Genomic DNA, 19,365 nt, shown 5'->3' with positions numbered 1-19,365 from the left:
AACAGTCCAAAAAGCAGGCATCCCAGGGTTCTCTGGATGTCTCGAACATACCAGCATGATTTGGCACCAAATCCAGACTGCAAGGAAAGAAAAGAGAGATCTGCATGTCGTTTTCCTTGACCTTGCCAATGCGTTCGGAACTGTCCCTCACAGTTTCCTGTGGGCATCCTTTGACTTCTTCAGGATACCAGAGACCATCGCAAGCCTTGTCAAGGCTTATTTTCAGGATCTGCAGCTGTGTTTCACCACGCCAGACTTTACCACCACATGGCACTGCATGGAGATTGGCATAATGGCAGGGTGTACCATCTCCCCATTGATTTTTACAATGGCTATGGAAGTCATCATAAGGGCCTCCAAGTGGGTGGTGGGAGGCGAGCGGCTGAAGTCTGGAGTCCGTCTACCACCCATCAGGGCCTACATGGATGACATGACAATCATAACAACAACAGCACCTTGCACCAGGCGCCTTTTAGGGAAGCTTCAAGAGAACATCACTGGGGTTAGAATGAAATTTAAGCCACCCAAATCAAGAAGCATTTCTATAATCAAACGCAAACTGACGGATCAAAGGTTTTTCATTGATCAAGAACCAATCCCAACTGTGTCAGAGAAGCCAATCAAAAGTCTGGGGAGATGGTATGACTCTAAACTGAAGGACACTGATCAGGCAAATGAGCTGAGGCAAGAAATCATCAAAGGTCTGGCAAACATCGACCGATCCATGTTGCCTGGAAAGCTGAAAATCTGGTGCCTGCCGTTTGGGTTACTACGTCGCCTTATGTGGCCACTAACCATGTATGACATCACCCTCACAAGAGTTGAGAAGATGGAAAGAACAATCAGCTCTTTTGTGAGAAAGTGGTTAGGTGTTCCTCGATGCCTGAGCAACGTAGGCCTGTACGGTCAGGGGGTACTTCAGCTGCCTCTCTCTAGCCTCACAGAGGAGTTCAAGTGCACTAAAGTCAGACTAGAGATAACCCTGGCTGAATCGAGGGACACTGTCATCCGAGCTGCTGCCCCAACCCTGGCAACAGGAAGGAAGTGGACGGCTAAGAATGCGACACAGCAGGCAAAATCTGCTCTCCACCAAGGCGACATGATTGGGCAAGTCCAACACGGACGAAGTGGCTTGGGGCTTGGCGGAAAGCGACCTTGCTGGAACAAGGCATCCTCACTGGAGCACCGGAAGTTGGTCACGGCCGAAGTCCGCCGACAGGAGGAGTCGAGTAGGTGTGCCAAGGCTGTGTCGCAGGCTAAACAGGGCCAGTGGATGAGATGGGAGAGTGTGGAAAAGCGGAAGATCAGCTGGAAGGACATGTGGGAGATGGAGGCGAGCAGGATAAGCTTCCTCATTCGGGCAACCTATGATGTCCTTCCTAGCCCAAAAAATCTCAACCAATGGCTGGGCGAAGATCCATCATGCCCCCTGTGTTCAACACCAGCCACGCTTAAGCACATCCTCACTGGGTGTAAAGTAAGCCTCTCCCAAGGACGGTGCACCTGGAGACATAATCAAGTGCTCAAATGCCTGGCAGCGACTCTGGAAAGCAGGAGAACAACCAACAATGCCCTGCCGCCCAGAACAACCAACCCAGTTATGCCAATTGCCTTTGTTCGGGAGGGGGAACAAAAGCAACGGAAAATTCCACCAAGGACAAGGTTTGGACAGCTGGAGGCAGCCCGGGACTGGCAGATGCTGGTGGATGTGGACCAACGGCTTACAGTTCCACCAGAGATAGCCATCACCAACTTGAGGCCTGATCTTGTCCTCTGGTCCAACTCTCAGCGCATGGTGTATTTTGTGGAGCTCACAGTCCCTTGGGAGGATGCTGTGCAGGAAGCCTTTGAAAGAAAGAAACTGCGCTACACAGACCTTGCAGCGGACGCAGAACAGCGGGGCTGGAGAGCAAAGATCTGCCCGGTAGAAGTTGGATGTTGAGGATTTGTGGCAACATCTACCGTAAGACTGATGAAGGACCTGGGGATCAGCGGACAAGCCCTAAGCCAGGCTATCAAGGAAACATCACGGGTGGCAGAGCGGAGTAGCCAGTGGCTCTGGCTGAAAAGGAAAGACCCCATCTGGTCTCCCAAATAAGCCGGCTAGGCAGATGCAGAGGGGGGTGGTTCTGGGACGCCAGAATGCACTGCTGAGCCTACTGGAGACGTCGTGGGTTCAATCAGCGAAACGTCGATGAAAGTAGGTGCCCACTTGATAACTCCAATGTCGTGTCTGCCGAGCCTTTCTCAACATCGGAGGAGCATAGGTGAGTGCATAAGCCTCCCATTACTACCGGGAACAAATTGACATTTGGCACTTTGGATTTCTAACATCTTGTCCTTTGTATTTGGAAACAAACAACAGGTCTCTACTGACATGAAGAAGGGTCTCGACCCGAAATGTCACCCATTCCTTCTCTCCAGAGATACTGCTTGTCCCACTGAGTTACTCCAGCATTTTGTCTCTCCTGATAGGGACAGCGGTACAAAAAAACTTTGCGTTAGCATTGTTCTATTTGCAGTGTAGGATATAGCCAATGAGGCATATTCATTGTGTTGCCTTTTTTGTAAGAAACTTGGCATCCAACATTGACAGAGGACCAAAATGACCAATACAAAAATGTGTTTATTTAGTTGACTTTTTTCTTTTCTGAAAGAGGGTGAGGAATCAACATTGGTCATAAGAGAGAACGCCTCGATCCATCAGGGAGAGTAAGTGGAGCATCAGTTTGAAATCTGAGGCAAAATAATGGAAAATGCATAGCACAGCACTTGCTGAATTAGTATTCTGTCACCTGCCTCCCAGAAGTATTTTCTGATATTACTTATCCAGTGACCATTGGCAATTGTAACCCAAATAACCATCTGCAAAGAGATCTTGCTGACTTGGAGGCGGGAATTAGTGGTCAGGTATTAATTAGATTTATTAAATTGTGGCGAATATAAACCTTGAGCATAATGTCATCATTTTGGGCCCATTGCACTCAAAGCAGTGACATTGTGTGGAGAACCAAGTTCCTGTGATTTCCATGCAAGTCCATTTGTCCAATTTACTAAACTCTGCTTGTTCTTGTGAGGTTGTTTACTGTGTGGCTCGTCGATAAAGGCCCGAAATAAAGGCAAGGAGCCAGGTATTTCGGGGACGTTATATTTTATTATACCTCGGTTATCAGACGGGTCGAGTCTGCCGGAATGGCTTCGCGCCCAAAACCTTGTCCTTATATACATGGTACCGGACCGCCTCCCTAGACTGGTCCATTCCCGTGCCGAGGGGTCGGTAGGAGTATGGCCCGACCCTTGGGAGCCGCCACAGGACCCCCCCCCCCCCCAGAACCGGAGGCACGAAACGCACTGGCGGTCGCACAACCCGACCGGACCGCGTACGGTAATCGGTCGACAGAGGGGCCGGCGGAGGCACAGTTGGAGGGACAGGTGGTGGGTCCCGGAAGGGTGGGCGACCTCGTGGCCGAGGCTGGGCAACCCGCACCGGTTGGTCGATGTCTAAGTGGGCCGGCTTCAGGCGGTCAATTGACACGGCCTCCGGCCGGCCCCTCATGTCCAAGACAAAGGTTGTCTGTCCGTGCTCCAGCACCCGGTACGGGCCCTCATACGGCCTCTGGAGTGGCGTCCGGTGGGCGTCACGGCGCAGGAACACAAAGGCGTAGTCCCGGAGGGCCGATGGCACGTAAGGGCGGAATGTCCCATGGCGGGACGTCGGCACGGGTGCGAGCTTGCCAACTCGCTCTCGGAGGCGCTGTAGGGTGGATGAGTCTTAGACACTGATTCAGTTTTTGTTTTAATAATCGCTTATTTTTCATCTTCCAGGATGACAGAGATGCTTTTGAAACACCACAGGTAAAGTGAACTTTTATTTTTGTAAGAATGGGGAAGTTGGAAATGGATACTATTTTTTTTTTTAAAGATCAGACAATTGAGAAGGCTGGGGCAAGAGAGATGAGGCCCGGGACAGATTAACCCTGAGCATAGTGCCAGTGAGGCAGACTTGAGGAGGCAAGTGGCCTTTTCTGCTTGTATATTCTTGTTCCTATGCAACTTGGTCTTAAAAGACTGTGCTGTTCTAAGTGGGTTCCTTCATTATGTTTATTGGCTGCAGTTGCCTTGTGATATGTTGAACATTAGATGAAAATGGTGCAAAGAAGAATGGTCCCTATGCTTTGCAAATTTGATCTCCCGTTTTGTTCAAAGCCTTATTGAAATTCTTGCAGGATATGAAAGGAAATTTGCTGCACCAGTGCAGTGTGTGATTACCATTGGAACATTGCCATCTTTCTACTGGAATATAGCACTGCTTTGCTGTACACAGTTTTGGGGTTAGTTGGGGGTGGGCGGCAGTGGAATGGAAAAAAAAAAATCTATTGGAAAGTGGTGAATGATGCATGAATCACAAACATTTATTTAAAAAAAAAAATCTATTTGAATGTGTAACTGGCTTTTATTCCCAATCATTAGTTACCCAGGGATGGGGCAGCGAGGATGCTATTTATTTGGCTTGCGCTGCAGTGGTGCAATGTTTGGATAGGTGGTTTGTTCACTGCTTAAATTGTTTAAGAGTTGGGCATGTTAATGTGAGATTGGAGACTTGGGTCAATCTGGGATAAAGAGTGCAGATTTCCTTTTCTAAGAAATGGCAAATAATTGCTTTTGGAAACATCATGCTGTTATATGCCAAGTGTTATTTTTATTAAGAATTATTCTGATTTCATATTTGCAATTCAATTTTAAATGTGAACTAATTTTCAGAATTCTTTGTCTGTCTGGTCAAGTAGTTTCAGTGCTACACCATATCTAACTTTTCAGCAATTGCCATAATTTATGAACTCTAAAGAAAAGCATGCAAATGCCATTGGTAACCCCTCTGTGCATGGATTTTCTGGGTTTTTTTTAATGGGGTGGATCAAGTCAAGTCAAGTCAAATTTATTTGTCACATACACATACTCGATGTGCAGTGAAATGAAAGTGGCAATGCCTGCGGGTTGTGCACAAAAAGAATCACTGTCTTGCTCCCTCTCTTACAGAACCCAGTTGTTGTTAAAGAGTTATCTGAATCAAGGTATATATTTTTTCTATTAGGAACTTCTTTAAATGATGAGTATATTTCTGCCAAAAGCATATTGTAGCATCAAACATTGTATAATGAACCATGCTTGAGTTGCAACAGTTTTATTTGTGCTATTGCATGGCTACATATAAGACTTGTTTTCTTTGTTACCTTGCAATCTTTGTATTATTCACCAAAATTGCATTCCATGACAAGAATTCTGGATTAATTTCGCAAAAGATTTTCTTCAATTTCTTTTCTCTTTCAGTTTCTGTTGATTTGATGTATTCATTCACATCCATGCAACATTCACATTACAAACTCTTTTGTTCCCTGAACATTATAATGATTGAGGGCAGCTGGCTTGTACACGTAGCCATGCATCTTGGAGGTGAGGGAAGAAATAGTGCCTGTAGGAGGGAATTTTATACTATACCCGTACCCTGTATCTGACTTTGCTTGGATATAGAAACATAGGTGCAGGAGGAGGCCGTTCGGTCCTTCGAGCCAGCACCGCCATTCATTGTGATCATGGCTGATCGTCCCCAATCAATACCCCGTGCCTGCCTTCTCCCCCATATCCCTTGATTCCACTAGCCCCTAGAGTTCTATCTAACTCTCTCTTAAATCCATCCAGTGATTTGGCTTCTACTGCCCTCTGGCAGAGAATTTCACAACTCTCTGGGTGAAAAAGTTTTTTTCTCAGTTTCAAATGGCCTCCCCTTTATTCTAAGACTGTGGCCCCCTGGTTCTGGACTCGCCCAACATTGGGAACATTTTTCCTGCATCTAGCTTGTCCAGTCCTTTTATAATTTTATATGTTTCTATAAGATTCCCTCTCATCTTTCTAAACTCCAGTGAATACAAGCCTAGTCTTTTCAATCTTTCCTCGTATGTCAGTCCCGCCATCCCAGGGATCAATCTCGTGAACCTACGCTGCACTGCCTCAATTACAAGGGTGTCCTTCCTCAAATTAGGAGACCAAAACTGTACACAATACTCCAGATGTGGTCTTACCAGGGCCCTATACAACTGCAGAAGAACCTCTTTACTCCTATACTGAAATCCTCTTGTTATGAAGGCCAACATTCCATTAGCTTTCTTCACTGCCTGCTGTACCTGCACGCCAACTTTCAGTGACTGGTGTACAAGGACATCCAGGTCTCGCTGGACCTCCCCCTTACCTAACCTAACTCCATTGAGATAATAATCTGCCTCCTTGTTTCTGCCGCCAAAGTGGATAACCTCACATTTATCTATATTATACTGTATCTGCCACGCATCTGCCCACTCACTCAACCTGTCCAGATCACCCGGCAACCTCCTAACATCCTCTTCACAGTTTACACTGCCACCCAGCTTTGTGTCATCCGTAAACTTGCTAGTGTTGCTTCTAATTCCCTCTTCCAAATCATTAATATATATGGTAAACAGTTGCGACCCCAACACCGAGCCTTGCGGCACTCCACTCGCCACTGCCTGCCATTCTGAAAAGGACCCTACTCCTACTCTTTGCTTCCTGTCTGCCAAACAATTTTCTATCCATGTCAACACCCTACCCCCAATACCATGTGCTCTAATTTTAGTCACCAATCTTCCGTGCGGGACCTTATCAAAGGCTTTCTGAAAGTCTAGATGCACTACATCCACTGGCTCCCCTTCATACATTTTAATTGTCACGTCCTCAAAAAATTCCAGAAGATTATTCAAGCATGATTTCCCTTTCATAACTCCATGCTGACTTGGACTTATCCTTTTATTGCTATCCAAATGCACCGTTATTACCTCTAATAATTGACTCTAGCATCTTTCCCACCACCGAAGTCAGGCTAACTGGTCTGTAATTCCCTGTTCTCTCTCTCGCTCCTTTCTTGAAAAGTGGGATAACATTAGCAATCCTCCAATCCACGGGAACTGATCCTGAATCTATTGAACATTGGAAAATGATCACCAATGCGTCCACTATTTCTAGAGCCACCTCCCTGAGGACCCTGGGATGCAGACCATCAGGTCCAGGGGATTTATCATCCTTCAGTCCCATTAGTCTACCCAATACTATTTCTCGCCTAATGACAATTTCTTTCAGTTCCTCTACCCCCCTAGATCCTCTGTCCTCCAGTACATCTGGGAGATTGTTTGTGTCTTCCTTAGTGAAAACAGATCCGAAGTACCTGTTCAACTCTTCTGCCATTTCCTTGTTACCCATAATAATTTCACCCGTGTCTGCCTTCAAGGGACCCACATTTGATTTTGCTACTCTTTTTCTCTTAACATATCTAAAGAAGCTTTTACTGTCCTTCTTTATATTCTTGGCCAGCTTCCCCTCGTACTTCATCTTTTCATATTGCCCGTTTTGTTACCTTCTGTTGTCCTATGAAAGTTTCCCAATCCTCTGGCTTCCGGCTACTCTTTGCTGTGTTATACATCTTTTCTTTTAGTTTTATTCCATCCCTATCTTCCCTTGTCAGCCATGGTTGCCTCCTACTCCCCTTAGAATCTTTCTTCCTTTTTGGAATGAAATGATCCTGCGTCTTCCGGATTATGCCCAGAAATTCCTGCCATTGCTGTTCCACCATCAATCCTGCTAGGATCCCTTTCCAGTCGACCTTGGCCAGCTCCTCTCTCATGCCTTCATAGTCCCCTTTGTTCAACTGCAACATTTTTCCTGCATCTAGCTTGTCCAGTCCTTATATAAAATTATAAGTTTCTATAAGATCCCCTCTCATCCTTCTAAACTCCAGTGAATACAAGACCAGCCTTTTCAATCTTTCCTCATATGTCAGTCCCACCATTCCAGATTTAACCGATTTAACCTTCTTCTCAAATTGCAGATTAAAACTAGTCATATTATGATCACTACCTCCAAGCGATTCCTTTACCTTAAATTCTCTTATCAAATCTGGTTCATTGGACAACACTAAATCCAGAATTGCCTTTTCTCTGGTAGGCTCCATTACAAGCTGCTCTAAGAATCCATCTTGGAGGCACTCTACAAACTCTCTTTCTTGGGGTCCAGAACCAACCTGATTTTCCCAGTTACCTGCATATTGAAATCACTCATCACCACAGCGGCATTGCCTTTCTTACATGCCAGTTTTAACTCCTGCTGCATCTTACACCCTACATCCGGGCTACTATTTGGGGGTCTGTAGATAACACCAATTAGTGTCTTCTTGCCTTTACAATTCCTCAACTCAATCCACAGTGACTCTACCTCGTCAGTCCCTATGTCTTCCCTCGCAAGGGACAGAATTTCATCCCTCACCAGCAGAGCTACCCCACTGCCTCTGCCCACCTGCCAGTCCTTTCTATAGGATGTATAACCCTGAATATTAAGTTCCCAGGCCCGATCCTCCTGCAGCCATGTCTCTAATCCCCACAATGTCATATCTACCCACCTCTAACTGAGCCTCAAGCTCATCTTCTTTACTTCTTATACTTCACGCATTCATATACAATACTTTTAATTCCTTACTCATCTCACCCTTCACATTGATCCCTATTACACTTGGCCATACTCTCCTATACCTTTGTGAGCTTTCTTTCCTGTTAATTCTGGGGTCATTAACTATCCCTTTACTCTCTTTCCCTTTAACTCCATCCTTGACTAACCCATTTGACACTTCCCCCCTCCCTCCCCCTTATTTAGTTTAAAACCACCCGTGTAGCAGTGGCAAACCTGCCCACCAGAATGCTGGTCCCCCACCTGTTAAGGTGCAATCCGTCCCTTTTGTACAATTCCCCCTTACCCCAAAACAGATCCCAGTGATCTAAGAATCTAAATCCCTGCCCCCTGCACCATTTCCTCAGCCACACATTCAGGTCCCGTATTTCCCTGTTCCTGCTCTCGCCTGCACGAGGAACTGGAAGCAAACTGGAGATAACCACCCTGGAGGTCCTGCTTTTCAGCATTTTTCCGAGCTCGCTAAAGTCATGCTGCAGAATATTCATCCCCTTCTTTCCGACATCATTTGTGCCAACATGCACTACCACTTCCGGCTGTTCACCTTCGCCCTTGAGGATTTCCTGCACTCTGTCCGTGACATCCTGGATCCTGGCATCAGGGAGGCAGCACACCATCCTCGAATCCCATCTGTTGCCGCAGAAACCCCTGTCCGTACCTCTCACAATGGAGTCCCCTCCTACCGTGGCGTAAGCACAGACATAAAATAAAACTGCTCATAGATCAGTGGTGAGTCTATCGAACAAGTCGGTTCATTAAAGGCCTTAGCAATGCACATCGGGAAACAGTATGGGCAAGCTCAATCTGCTTCAACAAGCCAAAGTAACTGTACAATTTTTATACCCTCGTGACACTGGTTACTTGTGGGGTTGAAATAAACCATTAATCAATGTCTCTGTAACCTTTCATCTTTGTCTTTCCCCAGAGTTAACTTTAATCTTGCATTTCTTGTTGTTTTTAAAATCTCTCTCCCATATATCTATCGCATAGATACCATAAATGTCGATGTCCGTGTTGAGGGATACTTTGATTCTACCTCGTAGAGGTAGTTTGTTAACCTTTGGGAGACTTGCCTGCTAAACACAGTGACAAAGAAAGAGCAGCTGGAATTGCAAGATTGCAACAGATAAGAACCCAGACAGAGCAATGCAGGACTATCTTCGCCCCTACTGATAAGAAAGCCTGCTTTTCAGCAGAATGTTTCAGCTTTGCTATTCTGTCGACATTCTTGGCCATTTTCCCATCGTGCTTCCCCAGTATGTGAGCTCTGGGGTTAACCAAATTATAACCTACTCCTCTTCCTTATAATTCTCTAAATTCCCGACAACAGTGCCAATGCTGTAAATGCATTCTTTATATTCAAATTTTAAGTTGTATTCACGCACAAACTACAGGGTAATAGATGTGACTGCCTAGGATTTTTTGTTTAAAAATATTTTTTCAGACCTTTCCCGTTTTTAATTCTGTATCTGTTTTTGTTTCTTCATACAGTTGGTGGTACGGTTGGATAATTCCCGCAATAGCCGGAATGACTGTGGCCCTCTTGTACCGTGTTTATGTGGCAGATCACTGAACACACCACATGAACTAAATATTGGCACTACTTTGCATTGATTGATTAGAAGCAAATTGATTGTTACAAATCAGTTAAAAAAACAAAACAAATATTACTTTCACTGAAGGGATTACAAGGTAGAAATTGTTGTTTGTATGCTCATTGCTGGCATAAAACGCATGGCATGTCATCACTGGGGAAAGGTTTGCCATTTCTGCTCGGGTATTGGTTCCATTGACAAGGTCTGTGGTGAATGCTAGTTTGTCACTACTCCATCAGATGTTTGGGTCCCTTAATTTGGCTAATGAAAAAAATAATACATTTTGAGAATCTGTAGAGAAATTAGTTTACACTACAGCAGGTACTGGCCTGATATGTATGGGAAGGGGTTGGGGTGGATCAGCATCTTTCTGTGAAGAAACAATGGCCCAGGCAATTGACCACTTGCACCCATTGCCCAACCTAACCTTCACTCAGGAACCTACCCAGGACCACTACTGAGAGCGCAAGATTTTATTTTATGGATAAATAATTAATGACTGGTGCTGGCAGTTTGCCAAGGAAATGATGAGGAAATGGAAGGGATAGTTTTGCACCTGACATTCTATCAAATAATAGGATCACAATATATATATATTTTTCCCCCCTGTGCAGTGGATACAAACCATACAGACACTGCCCCAACTTGCATAATGGTTACATTCCGTAAAACCTCATGCAAGTCAAATTTTGCATGAGGTTTTAAGTCGGGATCACCTTAAAACTAGATAGAAACGAAGAACTGCAGATGCTGGTTAATACACAAAATGGCACAAAGTGCTAGAGTAACTCAGCAGGTCAGACAGCATCTCTAGAGAATGTGGATAGGTGTCGTTTTGGGTCGGGACCTTTCTTCAGACTGTTTCAGTCTGCTGAGTTACTCCAGTGCTTTGTGTCATTTCACTCTAACACTAGGCATCATTGCTGCTGGTCTGCACCAGTGAGACCTGCTTCACCACCTCCTGTGCCATCCTGTTGATGCTGCTGTTGCGGCTCGCATTGTAGCCACTGGTCGACAGCAGTTTCTTCAGGTCTCTGCCACCAAGAGGATGCGCTCGGTCACCGGCTCACCAGTCCTCTCACCAACTGCTGCTTCTTCCTGTTGGCCATTGCTTTGTCCACTCTGGTCCACTGTCGCCTTCTCCACCTCCTAACGCTTTGTCCACTCCAATGCCCCCACCACCCCCTCTGCCCCACCACCCCCTCCGCTGCCATCACCTCCTCCCAAGATTCAAGGCAGAAGGTGTTGGCAACTGTGGGCAAGAAGAAGGGGGTGGCGGTGGAGTGGGGGAGCAGTGCAGTGGACAGAGTGACGACCGACAGAAAGAAGTGGCATCTAGTGAGGGGGGAAGGAGCCCCATGATGACTGAGTGCGTCCTGTCAGTGGCAGCGGCCTGGAGAAAGCACTGTCGGCCAGGGACTACAATGTGAGTCACAACAATAGCCGCGTCAACCGGACCGTGTAACAGCTAGTGAAGGAGGGCTTGCTGGTGCACATTGTGGAAGATGTTGGCGATTTGGCTGAGAGTTGCTACCCACCCATTCTTGCTCGCCTTCCCAATGTCACACCAACAGTGGCTGTAACTGCAAGAGCAATGAGCCCAGACGACAATTTTATGTCTTGTATATCATATATTTTATATATGAAGCTGACTGGAAGCCCTCCCCATCCTCCCATTGCAATAACATGGGTTATTCAGGAAAAAGGACCACCTAATGTGAATTGTTTACGTAAGTGCATGTTTATGTAAAGTCAGGGAGTGCCTGTATATGTTCTGGTGTAATTGATTTAGCTATCTGGACCATGCTATCATGTTTATTCTCTGCAGGTGTCTTCCACTTGCAATTGACTCTTCCCATCCAGTACCCCAAATTTCTAATTTCTCTTCATTCATGATAAGCAATTATTTCCTTGATAGATGAAAGTTAGCAGCATGGCAAAGTAGAAAATACGTCCAGACTTGCACCTTTTTATTTCTAAATATTGCTAACATGCAGAAGTTTCATTTTTGCCGTATCTTATAATCCGACCCTTGCACTCGCATATGATTTTGATATAAACAAATTTTTAATATGCAGTTTTCTAAACAAAAATATAGCTCAAGGTGATGCTCCTCATGAAAGTGTTTTATAATTGTGGTTTTATGCCTAATTAGGTGGGTGTGAAGATTTGAATTTTGAATGATTCCTTTTCATTTCGCCCACTGACCTCTTACCATTGCTAAACCTGTAGAACAGTGCAACACGCATTTTTTGAGCCTATGTTTTATGCAAGACTTTGGACGTAATGATACTCTATGTTGACTACCACATTGTATTCTTGTTTCGTCTTCCTGTGTAATCGATCTCTATGGGAATGCAGAATAATGAACGCATGCAATTTTGGCTTGCATTCAATTGTATGGGTGAATGTCTTTATAAATAATGATGAGTGGACTGTTCATAGAATTACATAGAATGTACTCAAAGTATTATGGCAAATCTGTTATATTGTTCTCTTATATGAATTTCCATTCTAATTTGCTGTCCTTCCATGATGCCCCATGGTCACATCATTTTATCGCAAAGCATTAAGTAGCGTCTTTTTAAATGTCTAAACTATTCCTCGTTGCAGCACATCCACATTATGTTCATCGTGATGAAATCCTTTGTTGGTTAAAATGACACTTGTGCACCTCAGTTGTTGTGCCTAGAAGTTGTACAACTTGCAAAGGATTTTCCAACTTCCCGTTCCTTTACAGTTCAGTAAGGGGCCTGTCCCACTTGGGCGCTTTTTTTAGGCGACTGCCGGCGACTGTCTTAGTCGTAGCAGGTAGCCGAAAAATGGCGACTGGACCCCCCTATGACAATGTCTATGACAAGCTACAACAACCTACCACCTAGTCGACATCAAGCTACTGACTACCGGCGACCCAATCGTCGTCAGTAGGATGTCCACCTACGACCGCACCTACGACGATACCTATGACAACCTACCACCACAGAGGCGACAACCTACGACAACCGAAGTCAACCTACGATCACCCGCGACAAGCTGGAAACCCTGAAGACTGAAGACAACTGAAGACAATTCACGTTTCACCAAGTTTCCCTATAAAAGGGGGTGTACGGTAGGGTTTCCAATCATTCTGCATCATGACTATATGGAAAGTGATGCCATGAGAAACAACTCTGAAATACAATAACTTCATACATCAATTTTCTGTCAAAATGTCAAGAATTTCCTTTATTGACATAGAAACAAGCAAAAAAATTTAGAAGGTTGATAAGAACATCCACCAGTGCATACAAAAATATTGTAATAAACTTCAATAAATTTCAATATACTTAACTTCAAACTTTAAAATTCAAACTTTAAACAGAATACAAGTGCAAAAACATACAAAACCTAACATCATTTATGCACACATTACACTGATGGGTGATCAGATCAAGTCCACACTTGGAATTCACCGAAGTCAGCACCGGCGACAACCTACGACAGCGCCTACCTCAGGAGACGTCAAGCTACGATCATTGGCGTCAAAATAACAGTCGCTGAAAATGTTTAAACATTTCAAAATCCAGCAGCACCAGAAAAACGTTACGACTCTGGAGACTACTCACGACCATACAGGCAACACCCCTGTGACCGTGTGGAGACAGCCTAGTCGCCTAAAAAATTGCCTAAGTGGGACAGGGGTTTAAGACTTTTTCCACCAGTAAGTCTTTTATACAAAGGATACAATACATATTCTTCACATTCAATACATCAAAAGGGGTATTGGTGCTGTGATATTTTTATGGGTTTTATTGAAGTGTGAAACGTGAGACCTGCGTGAATCAAAGAAAGACAATTGAATTTTGATCGTAAAACGCTAAATGTGAAAAATTATAACGTTTTATTTTTTATTATTATTGCAATAGATAGTGACTAAATGTGGGTTCTTCATGAGTATGATAAGAGGAATAGTATCTGATTTGGCACCTGTTTTCTACATTGTTATAAAATGTTTCTTAAATCCCATGTACTCTTGGATGGGGATGCTGGCAAAGAGAAAAATACCCAGTAGATGACTTGCAGTTAAGATCATAAGTGATAGGAGTAGATTTAGGCTATTCGGCCCATCAAGTCTACTCCATTCAATCATGGCTGATCTATCTCTCCTTCCTAACCCCATTCTCCTGCCTTCTCCCCATAATCACTGACACCTGCACTAATCCAGAATCTGTAGTGCCCTCCATAATGTTTGGGACAAAGACCCATCATTTATTTATTTGCCTCTGTACTCCACAATTTGTAATAGAAAAAAATCACAGGTAGTTAAAGTGCACATTGTCAGATTTTAATAAAGACCATTTTTATACATTTTGGCTTCATCATGTAGAACTTGTAGCAGTGTTTATACATAGTCCCCGATTTCAGGGCATCATAAAGTTTCAGCCTCCCATGAGGCACCTTATCAAAGGCTTTCTGAAAATCAAGGTATACAACATCTACTGACTCTCCTTTGTCATGCTATTTACTTCTTCAAAGAATTTCAGCAAATTTGTCAGGTAAATTTGTCAGGCAAGACCTCCCCTTCACAAAATCATGCTGACTTCAGCCTATTTATCGCAAACTTCTAAGTACACCGTAATCTCATTCTTTATAATGGACTCTAAAATCTTACCAACCACCGAAGTCAGAATAACCGGCCTATTGTCCCCACTATTCTCCTTTGTTCCCTTGTGCAGCGAGGTAATATTGGCAATTATCCAATCGTCTGGAACCCTTCCGGACTCTAGTGATTCTTGAAATATCACTATCAATGCTTCCACAATCTCTAAAGCCATCTCTTTTAGAACCCTAGGTTACAGTCCATCCGGCCCAGGTGACTTATCCACCTTCAGCCCTTTCAGTTTTTCAAGCACCTTCTCCCTAGTAATATCCAATCCACTCACTTCCACCCCCTGACTCTCTTGAATTTCAGGCGCATTGCTGGTGACTTTCACTGAAGACTGATGCAAAAAGGTTCTTCAGCTGCTGTGCCATTTCATTATTCCCCATTATCACTTCTCCTGCATTATTTTCCAGCAGTCCAACGTCCACTCTTGCCTCTTTCTGACTCTTGATATGGCTGAATAAACTCTAGCTATCCTCTTTTATATTGTTATTAGCTAGCTTACTTTCATATTTCATATTTTCTCCCCGTATTGGCTTTTTACTTACCTTCCCCTCTTTAAAAGCTTCCCTGTCCTTTGGCTTCCCACTAATCTTTGCAATGTTATATGCCTTCTCTTTTAGTTTTATACTGTCCTTGACTTTTCTTGTCAGCCATGGTCACCTCTTTCTCCCTCTAGAATCTTTCTTCCTCTTTCGAATGAAAAGGTCCTGCATATTCCAAATGATTCCCAGATTCTTGCTATTGCTGTTTCACTGTCATCTCTGCTTGGGTCCCTTTCCAGTCAACCTTGGTCAGCTCCTCACTCATGCCTCTGTTGTTCCCTTTGCTCAGCTGCAATACTGACGCATCCGATTTCAACTTCTCCCTCTCAAACCAAGAGAAGAGTCTTCAAAGTAACTCAGAAATAATCCTTATAGCTCTGATTATCGTAATTGGATTGTCTACACCGGTAAATTTATTGATCAAAATGTCAAATTTGTCTGACAATGCCTTTTGGGTGAAATGCAAAGTAATGCCATTTTGACCAAACTAATGCCTTTAGCATTATATGTTTTCTCGCACCTTTGTTGAAGAATATAACTTTGTAATAACATTTCTACAGAATAATTTATCTGATGAAATTTCAATAAATACTCTAAAGAACTATTTTCAAATTTCCTTGCTCTAACTTTCATGAACAAAAAAAGAGATTTGAGTTGTGTTCCCTATACTGTTCAAATTGTACTTTGTTTTTCATATTCCCTCTAAATGCTGCAAAATTTCGGCAGCATAACTTTCAGGGGCAGTTTACCCACTTCCCTTGGGTTACTGCACCTGTGCAAGTCTCGAAGCAAGGAGAAACCTCTAAACTCATCTTGCTAGCCACAATGAAGTGTTTAAATTGGATCTCTGTTGGATATAGCTTGGATAACTTACTGTATGGGGAAACTTGCACTCTGATTTTTTTGAAACAGCACTGCTAATTTTGGTGATGTAACTGGCCATATGTGTTTTATTGCTCATGGTAGAATGAGGAGAGGTGAACTCATTGTTTGCCCAATTGTGAAATCTGTGTTGGCAGAGAATGAATCTTGAATCGGATACTGAAGATTCAAAATAATACCAAAATGTTGGAAATGATCAGCATGTCAGACAGCATTTGTGGAAAGAGAAAAATGAGTGGGTATTTCAAATCAAAGATATTTCAAAACTGGAATAGAGGAAGCAAGTTGCAGAGAAGGTAGCGGAGGAGTGCCTTGGGGCAAAAAGAATATCTCTGACAGGGGAATGACGATGACATTAGGGATTACCTGTTGAAGTGAGTTAGTGAGAACACAAAGGAATGTAAAAGTTTCAAAATGTAGAGCTATAGAAAATGCCCAGAAAGTTGGGTTATTCCCATTGTAGCGTTTTATAAAAATAATAAATCATTTAATGTGAATGTTTGATTGTCGGTACTCCTACTTTGCTCAATTATACGTATTGTTAGAGCTGTACTGGAATTCTAGAAGGATGCAGCATTATTCTTAATCCATGGTATAATTTAAATTGCACGAAACAAAATCAGTTTCTTGTTATAATCAAGTAAAATTGGACTTAAATTAAACCATAGCCTCAAAGTTTAATCTGTCTGCAGAAAAAACAAACTCTTAATTCTGTAGGGTCTCTAAAGAAAATATATTGTTGTCTATGCGATTTTATATGGAATGTTCTAATGAAATGGTATGAAATGGCAGTGTACCCCAAATAGACTGAATCATCTATTGTAAGAATTTTTTATATAGAGACTGCTCAAGTAGATCCCTTTTGAATTTTTGTATGGCATGTTTTAAAAATCAAGTATACCTTATCAACAGAAACAAATAAAACAACTGCTGCAAGTAGTTTTGGATTTCGAACAGCAGGTGGCAGGTCTGTTAAAAGCTTGGTAATTTTATAGATGAAATACAGAATCAACTGCAATGCAGGTGACCTCTGGATTATGTGGCAGGGAGGAGGGGTGTGTGGTCGTTCTGAGTAAAATGGTGCAAATAGTGATCTTTCAACCGCAAAGCCATGTCATCTGCACATGATCAAGAAATGCGGGTTGAAGACAATTGTTTATTTCTGAATTTTTGGTAGTGATTTATAAATTCTGTAAGGGTGATTTATTTTTTGCATTACCTGATCTGATGTAACACAGGAATTCACCTGCACTACTATGGTGCATAGATCTGAATGTTGCAACTATAATAAATATTTATAGGTTGAAATATTTTGACCCCAGGAAGATTTTGGGCTTAAATATTCTAATCTTATTTTTGGTGGTTTATTTCATAGGAAATGGTGGTCATTTGGACTTTTGGTATTGTTTTCTCATTCATCAAGTTCATGGCTGAACTTGCGAGGAAAGAGGAAGCAAAGTATAAAATAATGGGCCAGAATTTACAAGCAATGATAAGCCAACATCCGTGACCATCACTGGCTTGTGAAATAATGTTTGTCAACCTCTAAGCGGTTAATGTTTCTAGTGGCAATTTAAGAAAAACTTCTAGCCCAATAGTATGAAAATATTGGCTTGGATGACGAGAGAAATGAGGCTCCTGATCAATAATAAAGAGGCATGGGGCTGATACAGGCAGCTGCGATAAAGTGTAGCCCTGGAGGAATTTTTGGAACGTGAGTATGCTGACATAGAAACATAGAAAACGGGTGCAGGAGGAGGCCATTCGGCCTTCGAGCCAGCACCGCCATTCATTGTGATCATGGCTGATCATCCCCAATCAATAATCCGTGCCTGCCTTCTCCCCATATCCCTTGATTCCACTAGCCCCTAGAGCACTGTCTAGCTCTCTCTTAAATCCATCCAGTGATTTGGCTTCCACTGCCCTCTATGGCAGAGAATTCCACAAATTCACAACTCTCTGGGTGAAAAAGTTTTTTTTCTCACCTCAGTTTTAAATGGCCTCCCCTTTAATCGAAGAATGTGGCGCCTGGTTCTGGACTCGCCCAACATTGGGAACATTTTTCCTGCATCTAACTTGTCCAGACCTTTTATAATTTTATATGTTTCTAAGATCCCCTCTCATCCTTCTAAACTCCAGTGAATACAAGCCAAGTCTTTTCAACCTTTCCTCATATGTCAGTCCTGCCATCCCAGGGATCAATCTTGTGAACCTACGCTGCACTGCCTCAATTACAAGGATGTCCTTCCTCAAATTAGGAGACAAAAACTGTACACAATACTCCAGATGTGGTCTTACCAGGGCCCGATACAACTGCAGAAGAACCTCTTTACTCCTATACTGAAATCCTCTTGTTATGAAGGCCAACATTCCATTAGCTTTCTTCACTGCCTGCTGTACCTGCACGCCAACTTTCAGTGACAGGTGTACAAGGACACCCAGGTCTCGCTGCACCTCCCCCTTACCTAACCTAACTCCATTGAGCTAACAAAAGGAAATCAGGAGGGCAAAAAGGGGACAGGAGATAGCTCTGGTGGATAATATTATGGATAATCGCAAGAGATTTTATAAATACATCAAGAGGTAAAAGGGTAAGCAGGGAGATGAGGGCCTTCAGGAATCAAAGCGATCTTCTTTGTGGAGCCACAGGAGATGGGCAAGGTCCTCAATGAGTATTTCTCATGTATTTCCCGTGGAGAAAGACACGAGGTTCGGGGAACAGGGCAGTCAATAGAGTGTCTTGAGAGCAGTCAGTGTTACGGTCAAGAAGGTGCTGAAGGTCCTCGCGCATGTGAAGGTAGACAAATTTCCTGGGTCATTTCAGGTATATTCGAGGACACTATGAAGCTAGAGGGGAAATGGCTGAGATGTAAGTTGTCGTTAATTACGGGTGAGTTTCCAGAAGACTAGAGGGTAGCATACCTGGTGCCTCTATTTAAGAAGGGCTGTAGGGGAAAAGCCTGGGAACTACAGGCCCGTGAGTCTAACGTCTGTGGTCAGAATTTTATTTTATGTATTCAAACATTTTTCCTCATTATTCTCTGCAGTATTTCCACGTGTCTTATTTCTAGCTGGATTTCCACAGAATGATATCCCAATCTGTTTAAAGGGCCAGATACTGGTTCAAAATTAGCAAATTGGGAGAAGAATTCATTAATTGGAGCGCAATGTGCACCAG

At 43.4% G+C, this 19,365-nt stretch overlaps 1 protein-coding gene across 1 annotated transcript in view; it reads left to right on the top strand.

The window, feature by feature from the left end:
- cyb5a (cytochrome b5 type A (microsomal)) overlaps positions 1–16,603 on the top strand; it is a 30,300-nt gene extending 13,697 nt beyond the window's left edge. The window contains exons 3-5 of the mRNA XM_078397829.1: positions 3,826–3,855; positions 5,038–5,072; positions 10,015–16,603. Coding sequence (XP_078253955.1) covers positions 3,826–3,855; positions 5,038–5,072; positions 10,015–10,096 — 147 coding nt within the window. The 3' untranslated portion in view covers positions 10,097–16,603. The remainder of the gene's footprint in view (positions 1–3,825; positions 3,856–5,037; positions 5,073–10,014) is intronic.
- Positions 16,604–19,365: the final 2,762 nt, after the last annotated feature.

Source organism: Rhinoraja longicauda, chromosome 4, assembly GCF_053455715.1.
Source record: "Rhinoraja longicauda isolate Sanriku21f chromosome 4, sRhiLon1.1, whole genome shotgun sequence".
NCBI lineage: Eukaryota > Metazoa > Chordata > Chondrichthyes > Rajiformes > Arhynchobatidae > Rhinoraja > Rhinoraja longicauda.
This window is presented reverse-complemented; position numbering and strand designations above follow the sequence as displayed.